The sequence below is a fragment of the Drosophila teissieri genome, chromosome 3L (genome assembly GCF_016746235.2).
Source record: "Drosophila teissieri strain GT53w chromosome 3L, Prin_Dtei_1.1, whole genome shotgun sequence".
Classification (NCBI taxonomy): Eukaryota; Metazoa; Arthropoda; class Insecta; order Diptera; family Drosophilidae; genus Drosophila; species Drosophila teissieri.
Genome location: NC_053031.1, coordinates 10049828 through 10069185, shown reverse-complemented (window position 1 = coordinate 10069185; position 19358 = coordinate 10049828). Strand labels below are relative to the sequence as shown.

Genomic DNA, 19358 nt, shown 5'->3' with positions numbered 1-19358 from the left:
GTGAGGCGTCTCAAAATTAATTACTTGGGTATTAGTTTTTAACCGGTTATACTCTTCATGCTACTTTATACCTGGACTTCCCACTTTCCCAACCTCATGCTAAGCATTTTCCCATTTGTGTGTGTGTGGTGCTTGGTGGGTGGACTGTGCCCGTAAAAGTGCAAAATTAAATCCAGGTAGTTTATTTTCCAGGTGGTAACCCCATCGGGAGCTCTGGACCAGAGCTTGCCGTATTAAGCTCTCCGCTAGACAAAGGACACACACAAACCCAAACAGACAGACCGACAGACAGACAGACGGAGAGACAGGCAGGCAAACAGGAAAGCAGGCAGGCAGCAGTCAGGATAAGGGCCAGGATTTCGTTGGGCTTTTGGAGCGGGGTATAACAAAATGCGCTTTAAATTGTCAGTTTTATTTGTATAAATTTTTGCCATTATTTGGCTTGTCTCGCCCGCACTACCAACCCAACCTCTGTCAGCAGCTATGAAATATGCAAAATTTGCAGCTTATTGTCGCTTGTTGGCTAAATTCATATACACATGGGAGCGGCGGAGAGCAAAAGAAAAACTTTTGCTGAATACTTTTTTTTGGTCGGTTGCTAAAATGGTAAGAACGAAGCTTATCGTGTGAGTGGCATTTTAATATGATTTTTTTTTTGGCTATGGAAAATGTTTGCCGCTGCACCAGCTGCTTACATAAAATGGTTATTAATTCTGAGATTTAATGCAAATGTCATAGAAATGCAGGTAAATTGCACAACTTGAATGCTAAGTGCTGTAAAATATGTTTGCTATTCAATTAATAAACGATTCTTGGCCAAATGACACACGTTGTTACGAAAACTTACAGAGACTAAAAGGTCTGTGCTGCACACTTTAGTTGAGTTCGTTTAATTAGTGCATTTTAAAAATATACGAAAGCAATTTTAAATGCCTAGACGCTAAACTATTTCATTCGATGGACACGGTTCATCTATCTTGGCAAGCTGGCCATAAACCTGCTAGTTCAACGCGCCACAAAAAATATATCAATGCGTCTATGGGTATTAAATTAGTTTTTTGTTTTAGTCTATTTTATGTGCATTTCTCTTGGCACAGGCCATCAAATTGCAGTCGTCATATATTTGTGTGCTCTGTTTCTGGCAACTTGGCGATTTGCGCTTTGAAAAATTAGCTTGTTAATTAAATGCAAGCCACATATATGACAAGTAGACGAGGTGCAAGTATCTCTGCCCTCCCCGCACTAGTGACACAATCCGCCGTGCAAATTGGTGCTCATGTTGCTCATCCGCCACGTTGGCCAACCCATGATATATATGCGCACTCTTATACCCGCACATACATACATGCTACACCTATAAAACTAAACAGCGTGTGCAGAAAAAAAAAACAAAAATGAAAAAAGGAGAAACTTGTCATGTTGAATTTACATAAAATTTGTATGAAAATTCATTCTCTTGTGCCAATGAAAATGTTTTTCCTCCGATTTTCTCCCTCACCCGCTTTTCCGGCAGAGAATGTGCTGACTTGCACTTGAGAACCACAAGCATCTTCGCTTAATGAGTGAGTCTGCGTATGTGCGTCTGTTCCATTTTAAAAGGTTTCCATTCAGAAACTTCAACCTTAAACAACTTTCAATAAGTTTCATAATTTTCTGTCAACGGAATTTTTGAACGCGGGGTCACAGGCACTTGAAGCAAATACTTCGCTGCATTCGCAAATATTTCTCATTTAATTGCTCTTGAACAGTGAGGCGGAGCGACGGCCAGGACGAAAAAGTATTCTTTTTTTACACATTTTCCTTTTTTTTTTTACTTTCGCGGGGCCATATTTACATGGCAAATATTTCGTTCGGCACTGCGGCCCTGGCAATTTGCATTTGTAGTTACTCTGCAGAATAAGAAAAAAATGCAAAAAAAAAAATAACATCAAGAGGCAACAAAAATTGTCGGCAGCTGGCACTGTTTTATTGACTGGGGCAACCAGCGCCAACTGCCATCGTTTTTTGTTTACATTCGCCACTGTTGTTTTTGGAGAATTTTCAACAAAACACTTTACGCTCCCAGTTTTGCAACAATTTCCCTGGCTGCACTTTCAAGTGGCCGCGCTCAAGCGTTTTGTCTACCAGCCGATTTTTCGGCGCTTCGATGGTGAAAAAAATATTAGAGCATTTTTTCCATTCTCATTTAATTATATTGCGTTTTGGCAGCACACGCTGCGTATGCGTTACGTTTAATGTGTGTCACACATTCCACGGCTGGTGATTGATGGGCGCCGCAAAAAAACAAAAAAAAAAATAAACAAAAAAGAAACAATATATACGCACCTCAAAAAGAAAACATACATAAATATGAAAGAAAAATGCGTTCAAATATTTGTGGGGAGAGGTGGGGAAAAACCAGAAAAAATCACGCTGGGAAATGCATTACGAAAAAGAAGCAAAACTGGAAAAGTAAGTGAAATATAATTACACTGGCGAGCTGAAAAAATGTACATTTTGATGGGGCATCACTTTAAAAATAACGACATACAACATATTTATTAGCTCAATTTATTTGGTGTTGCAACTCATAATTGAACGTGAATTCGTTGTAGAAATAAGAAAGTGTTGGTTAGTTATGTTTTAAAATGAATGCAAGGACATTAAAAACATATTAAACAACCTGCTTTGATCTTCTGTATTCTGCAATTAGTACTTTTCAAGAGACAGCCCGATTTTCCAAATCTAACTTTGTGTTTATGTTAAATGTTGTTGTCTTGAACCGGACCAAAATATTTAGACAGCAACTAACGAAACCCGAAAGGCTGCCACACTTGTCAGAAGTCAAACCGAATTATATATAAATTATGTGTGCGGTTTCAGGCGCATTACATCAACGGAATATTAATAAACCGTGACGTGAATGGTGAGTGAAATTTTTTCGTGTGCTTTGACTGCGCACTTTTTCCTCAAACCAATATATACTCTTCTTTTTTTCTTTCTTTTTTGTTGGCCGTGTGCGTCCGTTTCGATTAACATTACCCATAAACCCATAACGTATTCCTGTGCCGAACGAACAGCCGCCCAAGTTTGAACCTGACACAGTCAGAGAAGGCATTTGAATTTGACCAATTGCTCAATCGCTGACGCAATTCAGCGATCGAAGCGCCAATTTTGGCGTCTACGATGCAATGGCAAATTTGGGGCGACGCTCGTTAAAAAGCCGGGCCAACTCGGTTGCCTGGCTCATGCCGCGAATACCAATTAAACGACAAACAAAAAAAAATACAACAAAAAATGTCTAACAAAAAACCAACTGCCAATTGAAACTGAAAATTTGCCTAGCGCGCGCCAAGCGATTGTTTTGAATTAAACTTGGTTGGGTCTCTTTGATTTCAAGTGATTTTCGGTGATTGCTCAATGGGCGTTTAGGTTGCAAGTGGGTCGATGCAGGTCACGTCTGCCGCCCAGATAAGATTTGGAAAGTATTATATACATATACGAGTATATATCGATGTCACGGCAATGTGTCACTGCCTATTTTGGTCTGAGATCTAATCCGGTCAGGATTTTTGGCCTAATGAAAGGTCACATCTCCATAATTGCCACGGAAAGCGAATGCAGCACGTGCCAATTCAATTTACATGTCAATTGCAATTCGACGTTGCCCACCCAAGGATATTAAACTAGTCAGCAAGTCCTTGTACAAATTAGGACACTACACACACACAGATTTGCATCCTCTGCCAGTTTTCAGTTTTTGCCAACAGGAAATTACAGCGAAAGCGTGTTGAAAGTGTTCGAGGAAGTTCAGGTGCAAGGGACGGGGATTTTGCAGTGCTGTGACATGTAATATGACTGCTGGAATTGCTCGGGCTCTGAAATTGCAGCATGCGAGTGAAGCGACGCGCTACAAGATACAAATACTCGGGGTTCCCATGTGTGTGCATCTGCTCGCAAATCAACAGAACGGAAATGTATCTCAAAATACACAAGATGCCATGTTTGCCACTCTGCATCCTTTTAATAAGACAAACACTGCATCATCGCATTGCAATGCAGCGGAGTGGGTTGTTGGGTGCGAAAATTAATGAAAAGCGCGTCACACGTCTCGTATACTTAATGAGCACTGTAAGGCAATAAGCCCGTCTTGCTTGTCTCCCATTGGGGCTCAGCATACGACTATCTAGCTTTTCAAGGATAAAATAGAAGTGTAGACTAGGGAATTTATGTTAAAGAACATAGTTTTACAAGGGAACTTTAATATCTTGGAAGATTTTTGTAGGTGCAAAAAACATTTCAGACTTTTTCCTGAAATAAAAACGCAATTGGATATCTAGCAAAAGCGACCATGAACAATAGTTTTTGCTTTGGCCCACCTTGGACCACATTTTCTAAAATTGCTAGACCATTTTTCCCCATTAAACTTAAAGTTACGCAACGCACAGTAGGCCAACTTTATGAATGAAATTACAACGCCAGCAGGGCGAAGCACTGGGCAATAACTGACCAGGTTAGCAGTGGAAAACTGCCACTGCAAAACGGTAAACCTAAAACGTCAACTGCAGGTGCCTACAGCAGCAATATCCACAACAACGGCCAAACGTTTGGCAACGGGAAACGGCAAAACCCCCAACAGAAATGCCAGCAAAAACACAACAAAAAAATGGGAAAAAAAAGAATAGATGGCCCTAGGCAAGCTTGGCTAAGCCATAAAACCGGTTGGTTGAAAAATCGGGATATATGAAAGGGAAAAACTGGGGGAACGCTTGGTCGTCTCTACCTGCGCATCTGCAAAAACCAAAAGCGAAACTTGAATTGCAGACCGGCATTTAAATGCGGTTTCTGTTACCTCGTGCAGACATGCTGTTTTTCTTCTTATTATTTTTTGTTATATATATATGTACATATATAAGAAATACGATTTTTTGCTGCTTTCCTGGGGTGCCACTTTAGTGTGTCACTAGGCGGCTGCCCACATAGCAGTTTCCATAGTTGTTAATGGCCCAACCTGAAGTAGCTGAAGATGCATCACGATGACGATGATGATGATGATGATGCAGCTGGGGACTGGTTTGCCATTTAAATGGAATTTATGCTGCCTTACCCAAAGTCGAAACTCCAACTCCGGGTCTGTCATCAATTGCCTTGCAGCTTTGCCAAATGAAGCATGAGCGAGTGAATGGGAAAAGTGCCGCACACCCACACATGCACTGCGCAAAATAGTGCCATAAAATGGTAACTACTTTCATAAGCTAAGATATTAAAATAAGGTAGAAATGCAAACACACAAATGAAATATTGCAAAAAAGGTTTAGAAAGTCACCTGAACATCTCAAAACGAATTCTTATATTCAATTATTGATTCGTGTACCAATAGTTCGCAGTGTATTTTATACTACCCTCTTTCAATCCCCTTTAAATGGTGAAGGCGATCAACTAAACCTTAATGCCAATGGAAACGTGAGAATGTCGCCGCCTCCGAAAGCTGAAGATGCACTTTCGGGTTCGCTTCTTGTTCGAAGATTTTTATCGCGAAACTACGTTGGGATTTTCCTTTTGTCGCATTTAGCTAGAGGGCCAATGAAAAATCTACGTGAAAAACTAACAAAACGTGAGCGGAAAATTAAATAATTGAAAAGCCACTGTGCGAGTGGATGGGTGTAAGGGTGTGGGAAAGTGTGTGCGAAAAGGTCGATAGATAAATGCATTGTGATTACTCACTGGCTTAGCAAATGAAAACGAAATTGGCCATTGACCACTCGCTGTCTACCATCGCACTTGCTGGTATAGGTACTAAATCAGCGGCAGCGAGAAACCCATCGGCAGTAGCACAAAAATCAATATAAATAAATGAAGACAAATATCGAAAAGCGCAGAACAAAAAGTCGAAAAAGAAAATACATAAAACAAAAAGCGCAGAGATCTTCACGTTCGCTCAACTTGTCAATAAACAAGGCAAAGTGTGCGAGTGAAAAAACTCGCGCAAATACCAAATAAATTTTTATTTAAGAGCAAATGTTTGGCTATGCAAACGTCGTGCCACCAACAGACAGAAAGACTTGAATTATGGCAGTCGAACGATGCGTTGACAAGACCAAAGGAAATAAAAAACCAAAAATACACAGCAACGAGACGAACAAAAATCATTACAAAAAAAAAACCAAGAAGAAATTAAAGGCGCTGTCAATTGGCGCAACATCAAAAAAACATCCAAGAGAAATTTGACTTTTATATATATTTTTGATGTGGCTTCCTTCATGGGCTAACAGGCATCATGAAAGCGTGTCCAAAAGGGCTGCAGCCACGAAACGCATTTGAAATGATGCGAAACCCCAGCTAAATACGTGTCCGCCTTAGAATCGTCGAAAGTCAGCATGTTTGAAGTTTTCGCTTTTAATTGGATAGCGATTATCGAGTGGACGAAAATTTATGTTTTCCCCCGCCTGACATCGTTTACGGAATGATGGAGTAGCAATCGGTAATCGCCAATTGAACCGAAAGCGCAATCAAGCCAGGAATATCACATTACAGTGGACCGTTTACGCCCAGCTTCACATACATATATTTTATGGACTGCACTGGCAACACAAGCAATAAAGTTTGGAGAAATCAAGGATTTCTTCTTCAGGAATGGATTTTTTTATACAGCTTTTTTAGCTTTAATTACATGTAGCGCACGAATCATATTTCTGTGCCCCCAACCAATTGAACCCTTGGTCATTATAAGCTCATTTATTTCCCATCAGATAAATACAACGTAATTGTAATTGATACGTTTTTTTTTCCGTGTGTGGGTTCAAGTCGAGAGCTCACTTGTCTCTATTGAATTACCCCCGAAAAAGCCAGACGCAACTGAAGAGCATTTTAGCCAACGGATTTGGCAACAAATAAACGACTCTCATGATTGCAGCGATTGCAGCGAAATCGAGACGATGTCGCTTGCTGTTGCCATTGATTGATTTTCGCGCTTAAGCATTAGATGCAATCAATGTAACAATATTTGTCCTCTGTACTCGACGTACGCCCCCAGCCAAGTAAAACCATAAATCAGGCAACCCCTTCATGCAATCAATGGGGAAACACCTCCTTAAATGGAAACCTTAAAGGCCCTTCAGCTTTCTTTAGACGAGCCCCAAAAAAGAAACACGCAAAGCCCCAAGACGCTTATTAAATTGCCCTCCACAAACAAGGCCCAAACAAACAGGGCCAAAACAAAACAACACAAAACAAGAACAGAACGGATCAGAACGGAACAGTACGTAGGCAAATAATAAACAAGCAGTCGAAGCGGAAGGAACTAACGGCTGAAAAACAAAAGCCTTCTTCCGGCCACCCACTACTCTCCCCTCACCCGCCACACGCCACAAACCTTTAGGTTTATGAAATATAAATGAGCTTTGTGAGCATTCAAACAGTAAGAAATCCAAAATTACACGCAATTTATGGATGTAGCAGGTGCAGGAAGTGGGCGTGGCCAATTGCCATTAGGTTTGCTTTAAAGAGCACGCGACAAAACGGCACTGCTACACATGGCCAAATAATACATAGAGATTTAGCAAAAATGGAATAAATTACATAGAATGGTATAAGAACGAATAAAATGCTGAAGTTTGTAGTGAAAGTGCATTCCTCCAAAGTATCTAAAAATATGTAATAAAGAGTTATGAAATAACTTTCAATAAGTTCTGCTAACTTTTAAAAACTTTTTTTTAGTTCACACATTTTTTCTCACTGCAACAAAAGTGCTTCAGTGGTGTGGGCGTTGTAGGGCAATTACCGTTAAGCGGATTGTAGTTTACACTCTGTGTGTTGGCGCACACACTGAACTAAGCTAGAACTAAATGCGCATTCTTAAGGTACATTTTCGTTTTCGTTTTCATTTTCATTCCCATTTCCCGACAGGCGTTATGGTTATGACCCGCTGCCACCTCCCTCTCGCTTTGCGCATTTTCACACTTGTAAATCAATTAATTTTACAGCTTATTGTTGTTGCCCCTGTCGCTACTGCCATCGTGGCTCTGGCCACTGGCCACTCTGGACAACATAGCACTAGATACTACCAACGAATAGATACTACACCACCACCACCTGCTGGTTGGTCATTTAGCCTAAGCGCCGGCTAAGCTCCAAATGCTCGACTGACCAAGGATTGTGAAGCCCCTGCAATGCCCAACTCAAAATCCAAGTGATTGTGTGTTTGAGTGTGTGTTGGTGTGCGTTCGACTATGTGTGTGAGTGTGTGGGAACTTTTGTTTCTCCCCTTTTGTTGCTTTTGAAAGCAAATTGTTGGCTGTAAATGCTGTTGTTGTTTGCTGTCGGTTTTGTTGGCGCTGACTGGATTTTCTGATTTGCCTGAGCGGCGACCGTTGAAATGTAATTAATACGTGGCCCACAACTTGGTCCCACACACACACACACAAACACACACACATTGGGGTCAATTGTGTGTAAAGGGAAGCGCCTCCGCAATGCGGTTACTAAGAGCTGATTATTAGGGCTTTATAGGTAAGAAAGGGTTCAGGATCCCAGGGGCAACAAAGATGGGATTTTCCGAAAATGTTAAGTATGAGCTTAAGATTTTGACGTTTACTTATTTTTATCACATTTCCTTTTGCCCAAGTAGGCTTTTTCACAACTGTATTAATGGATGGCTAGCTTAATTCAGACGGGTTCTCAAAATCTTAGTGTACACGTTTTTATTATAATTTTTACGAAATTTTAAGTAAATGTAAGGTAAAAAGTACGAGTAATTAAGTAGTTTTTCGAAGCTGATTTTGAGCAACATGTCTGCAAATTCAAATTCACTGGAAGTCTCGCCGAATAGTACGTTAACCTTCACAAAAACCAATGATAGACAAGAAATAACCATCAGAAATGTGGGCGAAAAGACAGTGACCTACAAGGTATTCTAATCATATCTTTGATAAAAATATATTATTATTGATGCATATTTTTAATAAATCACCAGGTGCAGAGCACAGTGCATGGCAAGTTTAGTATACGACCCCGCTGGGGAGTCCTGAACCCCACTGAGCACTCACATGTCGTCATAACCATGTGCAAGGATGCCGAGCTCTCGAGGAAGGGACGCGACAAGATAGTGGTCGTTTGCATGGTTTCGCCCATCAATGCTGTGGACTTTGACATGACCACCTCCTTCTGGCGCCACAATATCTGCTACGATCCCAATATCGAGAAGCACCAGCTCACCTGCCATCAAATTGATGGGGGGCAGGGTGTAGGCGATGGTGTGGGCGTGGGTGACGGAGGCGATAAGGATGCGAAGTCGGACGATCTAAGGTTTCGCCGGGGTTTATTCCCATCATTTTGCAGTATTCGCATTCCGAGCAAGTACTGGCGATAGTTTTCAACCCGGTGGGGAGAGTTCCTCCATTACCTTTACACCCTTCAATCCAGACTGAAGTGTCAATTATCCCGCCCGAGCATTTTGCCTTAATGGCTGCAATGACTAAGTAATTGGTTAGCAGCCCTACCTTGTCTTTCCATTGCCAACCTCTATGGGCCAACATTGTTGATGATGAGCCTTCATTAAAAACTAAGAGCGTGTCTATCTCCCTCTGTGAGTTTGTGTGTGTTGGCTGCATCAAGTGGCTCGAAGGATGCTCATGCATCCTGGCAACATCGAGTGCGTTTACCCCACCCACCGCACCTGATAAAACTGGCTGATAAAAAGGCGTAAATTGCTGGCATTTTAGGCGTGCGCCTCTGGCTCTTCCTTCACTGGCAATTAGGCAAACGTTAGCGAAGGCTCTTGAACTTTCGATGCTCCCATCGATTGACATTCTGCCAGGTTCACCAGGTTGCCCGGCAATTAACTCGCAGCGTTAAATGAAAGCGTTAAATGGCAGGGGAAACCATAAAAAAGCAATGCTAAACCGAATCAAACTGTCTTTAAACATTTAACATTTTTCTTAGCCAAAGCATTGCTTAAAAATTAAAGTTGCATAAATCTGGCCAGCTGTGTGTATCTTGCACAAGGTTTATGGGCTGATAGAGGGCTTTTCCAAAGGAAATGAGAGCCAACGAGATAAAGACATTTGGTAATTCTTCGCAAAAGGCCAACAGCATGAAAGGCACTCAGCCAGTAAATTAGGTTCATGTCTCAACTATAGTTTTGACCCAAGTCCAAGGGGGCCAAAACAAACATTTCGATGCCGTTGCCAATGATCATGATGATGATGATGATGAAGATGATGATGTGAACTGGCGGGGGGCGTTGCCAAAAACTGGGCACTTGTTCTGCTCGAGCTGTGTTGTTGTGGGGTTTTCTGGGGTGGCCAACTGCCCCGAACAATGGAGTAAATCATAGCCATGAAATATGTGCCAAGCGAGGAGACAAGTAGACGACCACTACACCTGGCTGGCTAGCTGGCTGGTTGGTAATAATAATGAAAATACAAAATAGCCCAACTGTGGAAAGGGCAAATACTCAACGCTGGCTGGTGCCTTCACCTTGTGCAATTGCAGTTTGTTTGCCCGAATTTACGAGCCGGTGCAAAAAGCAAACGTGACCGGTAGGGAAACATACAAATATTTGCCTTTTGGCTAAATAAAACACAAAGGAAACACACAGCACGCAAAAAATAAATATAAAAATGTAATAAAATTGCAGCTCATGCGAGCGATAAAAACCTAACTTCCCCCTGGAAATCTCAGTCGTAAACTATACAATGACTTGGCACTGCTTAACCCTTTGGTGACCTGACCCTCTGGCGCAACGACCACCCACACCCCCCCCTCTATTCTGCATGATTTAATGCGTAATTTTCAGGAGTTTGCAAAATTTTTCGGATAATTTATCATTTTTAGATGGGTAGCTGGAGCGAGAGAAAAAGCGAACTTTGAGCTGGGATTCTCCAGTTCTCCATAACTCCATTTTTTGTTGGCCACAACGACACCTGCCTGTGGCAGTGCCTCCATTACAAATGGCTTCGGATGCGGAGTGCCAGGAAGCAAAAATTTGTGACCACAGTCTCATTGACATTCGAGATTTAGTGGTGAGTGGGCCGAACGGACATGGACCATCGAGCGGCGCAGCCTTAATTAAAATTTTCCCATTGAAAATGGCCAGAGAGTAATAAGCTGGCGGTGTACAAGCTCTGTTGATAAATGTCCTGGGGATTTTACAGCAGTTTCACAGGTCCTTTGCGCGCAAGCAGACCAAATTTAATGGAAATTGTTTTTAGTCAAAGTGTAGGAGCTGCAAATTTATTTGCGTTGAATACAGCTCCGGAGTGAGAAGTAAATTTGGTGAAAATTATACAAAACTTTTTGGATTAGAACTACGAAGAAGTTTTTTACTGACACAAAAAAAAAGAGAGAAGCAAAAGTCCTATTGAACTTTTGTTATTATAAAAAGTGCACTTTAGTTAGAGATTTGGTTTACGGTCTAACTAAATAAATGGAGCATAAAGTTTTCGGCAAAGCTTTACAGCATATTCATCAAATAAAAGTAATACGAGTATTTTTCCCTTTAAGCAAGTGTAGTTTTGATCCCCATTGTGTACATATAACTAAAAGTTACGTTTAGAACTTTTTACTCAGTTAATTATCCCCAAGCTCTTACTTATTTTATAGTAAACAACTTATTTGCTTGGTAGCTTTAATACAGAATATTTGATAGAATGTAAAAACTTGTTTTCCTAATTAAAAATGATTAAACTTTCACCATGATTGTGAAATATCTGATTGGAATTCAATAGGCCTAAGGGTTTGTGGTCCATTATTTCTCCGCACTGCAAACTCTCTCGAAAGCAATTAAAAATGTAATGCATATCCTGGCCTTTGAATTAAGTTTTCCCATCCCAACTGAGCCAAATTCTTGGTCTTCAACTTGTGCCTTGTGGCTTTTCCACATTCTCATCCAAATATTATGTATGCAATGGCAAATATTTTGGGAATTTTTGCTATAAGAGCCCTTCCAAAATATGCAATTGAGATGGGCAGACTTTGAGTTGGGTCAAGATGCAGTTGATTTTAATTACCCAACAGTCATTTGCATACGGGAAATACTTGGGCTTTTGATTGCTTCTGACCCTTATGTGGCTACAGTAATGTTCGCTCGAAACTGATGGGTGATTTTAACCCATTCAGGAAGGATTTACGAAATGCACTGAACAAAATGAATCGATATATTCAAAACCAATTCAGGTGTTTCGTTGCCACTTTCACAGCAACTTTTCTTTCTTTTCTTTTTCAACAACTCATAAATCTAGATGTGCAATTATAATTCGCGTTATCAGTTTACCTCGTACACAGACACCAATTAGTGGAAGCTAGCTAGCTTCGCTGCACTGGAATTTGATTGATTCGCAGGTGTAGCGCATCATAGTACAGTCTACCCTCGACATCTTGTAATTTGTCGTCTCATCTGGCAGTGTTTCTTCTGCTCGCAGGTTTTTCATTCCATTTACCCCCTCCTCTGCCCATTACTCACAAACACACACACACACACACTTTGAAATGCAACACATGGCGATTGCAGAGATTTTCCCTTTTGCCGCTGGTTTTCCTCTAGATTTTCTGCTGCCACCGTTTTTCTTTTACGCTTCTTTGGCACTCCGAGTTCCTCCACTTTGCTACAATATCCTTTCTGCCTGCTGCTGTCTATTTTTATCCCCCAGCACTGCACCGAGTTTCCCTGAGTTTCCCTGCGTTCTCTGGGGTTCGTTCGCATTATCACCCAAAAGAGCTGGGGTGCCAAGCACCGAGAGAGCTGTGGATTTGTCGTAATTGTGGAGTTGGAGTGGAGTGTACTCGTCCATCGCAGCACAGCGTCTACCTCTTTAATAAAGTTTCCTCAGCCCCTTTGGCAGCCCCTATTCCCGATTTTGAGTCTGTTTATTTCTCTTTTTTCCGCCTGTTTCTGCTGCTGTTGAAGCAGACAACCCCATGCTGCGTTTTTGACTGTCTGTGCTACACTGTAAAAACACAGGACAGTCATAGCTGGGGATTCCAAATGTGTAATACTAAACAATTTACTTGAGTTAGTAATATCATTGAAATACGCTTTAACTTTGATATGGGGAATAGTTAGATTGTAGTTACACTTTGAGCTTTATCATATTTTCTTGAATCTGTGATTCTGTGTAATTTTATAAGTGATTTGCTACTAACATGAAAAGTAATTCCAGTGTATATATGTATATGTATCAACCCCACAACCTTATGGTTAAACAGAAGCAGATACAACAGCCTATTCCAGATCCCTTGGCCATCCAAAGTCGGAGGCCAGAGGCATCTAAAATTAGACTCCAGACGATGTCGATATGGCAGCAGTTTGCTCATTAAGCGACCAATGGCAATGGCAATCGTACCGCATGTACAGCATTTTAATTCGTAGTATTAAGGCGCAGTAAATGAGTTTCCCCCCCATACTGGCCCACCTTTCATCCAGAAATTTCCGCAGAAAGAAATCAAAGCAACCAATAGAAAGTTAGAGTAATAAAGTACTTAATTACGGTTATTAAAAATCGCTTAAAGCAGCACAGTAAAAGTGTAGTTAAAGATTCACCGATAACATTTATATAGTCCTAGCACTTAGTTCAAGGATTTCCCAACAATTCTTTGAGCGAAACATACCTGAAAGAAATAGAGAAAAAATGCATGTTAATTATAAATAAAATAAAATAAATACAATCTTTCCACCAGACTTATTTCATTTAGCCCGCGGTTCGGTAGCTTTTTGACAAACGCTTTATTGGGTTGCAATTTCAAATAGCCATATTTGTCTAATATTTTGATAACATAACTAGTTTTAGATATACGCATGATCCGCTTTGCTCTGGCCAAATTACTATGGATTAAAGTGAACAAATATTGTCGATAAAATAAATATTTTGAAAATACAGGCATGCCTGAAGCCAGAATGAAATAAAATAATGCGCCCCTAGAATATTCGCATAAATCCGCTTATTCTCACATGAATTGAGTTCAAAAAGTCAAAAGCAAATATAAAATTCACCCCGAACACATCTGCACTTTAGCGCAGATTTGTTACGTGACAAAAATGTAAATGGCACCAAAAAAAGTGAAAAAAAACAAAAGCCGAATGAATAAATTATATATAAACACATCGAAATATGTATATGTATGTACACACATTCATGTGGACTTTTCAATTTAAATGTGCGTAAATTGCCTGGAATTTTCGTGCCAAAAACAGATACCCGCGAATCTGCAGTCTATAAACCTGAAATACATAAAACGTATTTCCAAACGTGTAAACAAATGCGGGGCTACAGAAAATGTTTCAATTACAAAATACGAAAAGCAAAAACACTGGAAAAACGAAAATCTGAGAGAACCAACGACACTCTTTGCATCTGTATCCCATTTTTGTTTAATTTCTCACTCATCTCGCAGCGAAATGAGAGGTTCTGAGCACTCGGCGGGTCTGGGCATTTAATCAGTTTAAATTGACACTGGGGGTCAAATTCATTAAGATAGAATTCCTTTTTGTTTTTGTTCGGCTGCTGGGCGTTGCCTCCATGCGACAACGAAACGCGACAAACGTCAACGAAGACGACGCTGGAATTTTTAAAATCATAAATTTTAGAAAAAAAACCAAATAGTTGCTAGAGGCATTTTCCATTAGCATTTCATTGCCCGCGGCACGTACGCAACACTTACACCTAGGCCAATGTAATGATTGCTTTTCCGGAAATCGCCCAAGGCGACTAAAACTGTGTAGAGCTTGTAAAAATCGTAAGAATTAAATTCAAGGCGAAAAGCGTATAGATAATGTTATAAATAGCTGGCAAATAACAGCGGAGTTGGGGCAGCAGTAGCAGCGCCTTCTGCAGGATATGCGTGACTGGCATTGAAATTAAACAAAATATTTCAGCGCTCGGTGTCAAACGAGGCGAGAGACACTGTTTTGTAATGGCAGGAGATGGTGGAGGTTTCATTTGCGTGGATACTGTCGACGTGACAACCTATGAGGAGGATTCTATTCGAGCGAAAAGAAAATACAAATACATAAATAAACGTAATGGCTTTTTATAAGAAAAGCAGCAACAATAAATCATACTCGGATGGGATTAGGGCTTTAGAAATACCCTAACTTCTAAGAAGAAAATTAGCGTCAACTCAAAAGTGTTTCCAGTATTTGTAGTAAAATATATAAAAATAGGAGCACATATAAGTTCAAATAATGCAATGGAAATAAGCACCTTAGTTTAAGAGCAAGAAAATAATACTAATAAGGACTCTATACCAAAGCCTATAACATCCTATGCTTGCATCCATTACAGGATATTATTAACAAGGATATTTCCATTAGTAGTGGCTACCAATTTATTTACAGCCTTAGCGGACTTAGGGGGCGTGGCCATGACAAGCGAGGCATTACGTTGATTTTCAGAGGGAGCTTTAACTTAACAAAGATCTATGTAACAAATGAGTTTCTGCTTATGTGTGCGTGTTTTTTCTGTACGTGCGTGGGCGTTGATTAAGTGCCACTGTGTGTACACATGCCAACAAATGTGGAAATATCAAGGTAGTAGGACTTGCCCCTACCCCTACCACTAAATGCACTCTCCAGCAGTAAATATTTCAATAGACTTGTCATAATTGCATTAAAAATTCCTAAAAAGCCAGGACCCGCAGCGTTGAGAACGACGAACATATTTCCCCAAGCAGGCGGCGATCAAATTTGAATTGCCCAAATTGCCCTTTATTAGTTTTTTCACACACACTAAACAGGGCGAAATGAATGCCAGCAGAAAACAATAACGACGGCGATAACCCTTAGAAGTAGAATAAATGTTTTCCACGGTTGTAAATAAGCGGCAATAACAAGAACAACAACAAGCAGAAGCACAAAACAATAGCAACAACAAATTGGCTTGCGTGTTTGAGCCGCATTAAAAAGGAACTTTTTGGGGCCAGGAGCAAAAGTGATGGCAAGAAACGTGGCCACTTTTAGTTTTTATATTCGCTACATTTCTTTGTGGCGCGCACAAAGCAAAAACTAAAGGAAATACAGTGCAGAAAGAAGTGAATACTCTTTAACATATTTTACAAAGTAATTTTGTTTAACTGGCTAATATTTCACTGTTTACATTTCTTAAGTTTTTTAATGTGAATTTCTGTTCTTGAAAAGTTTTTTTTTTTTTTGCTATTTACAGCACACGTTTTCAGTCATAAATTATGGCATTTAATATTATTTGCAGCATGAGCAGACGTACATAAAAAAAATGTGTGCACAAAGCAATGACACTTGATCTTATGTAACGATTGTAAACTTTAAATAATGTGTCATAAATTTAAAAAGCACTTTCAAAAATCATAAACATATATCTCTTTACCATTAAAAGTCCGGCTTTTGTTTCTTTGTAAATATTGTTAGATTGTATTGTAGTGCAAAAACTACAGTACTGGACTTTGGTCAGGAAGCAGAGAGGAAGGCGAAATTAGTTATACTCCAATTCTTAGCTGGTTCAATTTCTTATTTTGTTTCAGTACACTACCAACTTCCCTGCCCCTGCCCCTCCCCCCGCACTACACCACACAATATTAGCCTCATTATTATTTCGCTTTCGTTTCATACACTCATACATATACACGCAATTAAGTGGCCATGGCCTAGGTGGATTGGATACTCGCATCCTGCTGCCAAAAGGGAGGCCTCATCAAATCGTTATTGATTGTTTGTGGAGGAGCTGAACTGAGCTGCTGCTGCTGCTGCTGCTGATGGTGGTTTCGGTGGCTATGGTGGCTTTGGTGGCTCCGGTATGTGCATGGTGATATGGCGGTGCTGCTGATGCCCGAAGAGACTGGGAAATTAAGTGCCCTGTTTTTCGGGCTATCATTAAAGCCCGTATCCTGCGGGCGCGCCTCATAAATATCGCCAAAGCATATTGATGGCTATCTGGCACGCAACCGGGCTCAAATCGCACCAACGACCCCCAGGGCAAGTAACTTACAATCTGATCTGGTTGTTGTTATTTCTGGGTTTTTGTACTCTGCTCAAGATAATTTGATAAGTGTTTGTCTGCCCCGAAGGATGTGGGCTACTGTATATCCTCCAGCTGAGATTGAAAATGGAAATTTCTGCAGAATTTTCACAGTTATTAAAAACAGCAAACACATATTTCCCAGAAAAAATAAAGGACCCATGAAGGACCCAGTCAAGCACTTTTAACAATATACAAATTGCTGAAGTATACACTGGAAAATGAATTTATAAGCCATTTGACATGGTTTCTGTTTTGAAAATATCTTTCAGTTTTATAAAAACAGATGCGCTTCTCTGGCTTTTGGTATTCAATAAATAAAATTTCTACAAATGTACAAAAACTAAAAAATATAGACAAAATAAATTCTATAATCTACTATTTGTTTTATGTACAATTGCGTAGTTATTTGCGTTGACCATCCAAAACCCAACTCAACACATTTGACAATCGGTTGTTGAGTGGCAAGAGCTTCGATGTCATTTGCATGCAGAGAAGCACGAAAACAAATGTCAAAATCATAGATTCCACTGAGTTGGGGGAAGAAGATTGGGCTGGTGTTGAGTTTATATGGTCAGAAGGCGGGATTTTCAAGTGGGGCGGGCACATGTGTGCTTATGTGTTTTATGTGTGTGTGTGTGTGTTGGCATTGCCGTTTGTGCTTATTGAATACGCAAAACATGAACAGCACAATAAAGCACTAAGACAGCTAGGCAGCAACTACAAATGCAAACAGATAGCACGTAGAACAACAGCTGCTGCAAAAATATCGAAGACAAAGCCAGCCCCAAAAACAGACTCACCATCACAATCACCATCACCATCACAATCACAATCGATGAGAATCACAGACAAAAGCGTGCATAATTAACATGCAAAACATACAACGATTATTTGAATTTATGGGCCAGAGATAATAGAGAGAGAAGGGGGTATAAATCGGTAGTACAGCTGTGTAATGGTAAAGCCAATTTGAGACCCGACTCGAATGACTTGGTCAAGCCGATTTAAGCGTTCTGGGTATTGATCAAAAATGGAAAATGCTAAAATTGAGTTCAGCTCTTGCGGAGGTACAAACTATGGAATGTTCTGCAAGAGCGATTTCTAATTATAGGTTTGAGGCAGTACTGCTTTTGAATTCAGGTATAATTAGGAATATCTTTTCAAATATTCCCCTTTTTTAAAACTTCATTCCATATTCCCATATTAAAATCTAATAAAACCTTAAGCAACACATTTTTTGATATATTAAAATCTAATAAAACCTTAAGCGAAACATTTTTGTATATATTAAAATCTAATAAAACCTTTAGCAACACATTTTTTTAAATACCCCTGTCAAAACTTTACTATTATTGTAACCATAACTGAAAGCATGCTTTTTGCAAAGCACCAAAAGGGTTTTATGTTTCGCTGAATGAAAACCCTTGAAAAATTACGATACTTAGTACATGGCAAGAGTGCAGTACGTAGTATGTACACATAAAAGCGCCGAAAAACAAAACCTGCAGCATCTGAAAGGCGAAAGTGCAAGCGTCGAATGAGGTGCATTGTGGCATAGAATTGTGTGAGGGGTTATAAGGTGAAAGGGGAACGAGAAGGGGGAGAGGGGGCATAGAAGCAAGCAGCCAGATGCTTACTCTCGTGCTAGAGCGAGATGGAGCAACGCAGAAAAAGCCAATTTAACGCTTGAATACAGTTTTCAATTTAAAGTTTTCGCTTCTTTTTTGCCGTTTACTTGTTGTTTTTTTCTTTTTTTTTTTGGCCGCACACACAGCTTTCTTATTTCTGACTTGCTGGTGTGGTGTACCCCATTCAATTTCGCAGGCAGCACTCCTTCCAGCGCATATATATCCCTTTTATGTGGCCAGGCAACTTGTTACTCCTGAAAAACGCACAATGTGTTGATGGGCCACAGGGGGCAAGAGCGGGGAAAAGTATCAAAATCCATCACCCAGGCATTCAACAAAAAAAAAAATCTACAAAAAAAACGGTGGAAGAGTGCGCCTTAAAATTGTGTATAGCCAAAGCCAAAGCGCATAAAAGTTTACTTTGATTAAAGTTCGATCTAAAGTCACAATATACACAAAGTAAGCAGAGATACCAAAATGTTTGTAAGCCAGTGGCGTGCCAACTTGTAATGAAGAGGGGCTAGATCTTTAGATTACAAAGTTCTAATATAATATCTTTTCTAAATCAAATAATTACATCTTATACCAAGTTTTTGTTTATCTATTTTAGCTCATTGTTTTATTTTTATGGATTTACCTTATGCAATTGGGGATTATTATATGAAAATAAGGTGTCTCTCAAATTGTAAAGCAAGAGATGGATTTTACAGATCTAATACTTTCATCTGATAACTTAGCTTTGGAAGGTCTTACCCTAGAAATCAAA

At 40.0% G+C, this 19358-nt stretch overlaps 2 protein-coding genes across 21 annotated transcripts in view; one reads left to right on the top strand and one right to left on the bottom strand.

Moving 5' to 3' along the window:
• Positions 1-19358, bottom strand: part of LOC122618156 (ecdysone-induced protein 74EF) — a 79000-nt gene that overhangs the window by 25714 nt on the left and 33928 nt on the right. The window lies entirely within an intron of this gene.
• LOC122618157 lies at positions 8622-9956 on the top strand. The gene is made up of 2 exons (XM_043794325.1): positions 8622-8885; positions 8951-9956. Exons 1-2 carry the CDS (start codon positions 8766-8768, stop codon positions 9344-9346), a joined length of 516 nt encoding a protein of 171 aa, XP_043650260.1. The 5' UTR covers positions 8622-8765; the 3' UTR covers positions 9347-9956.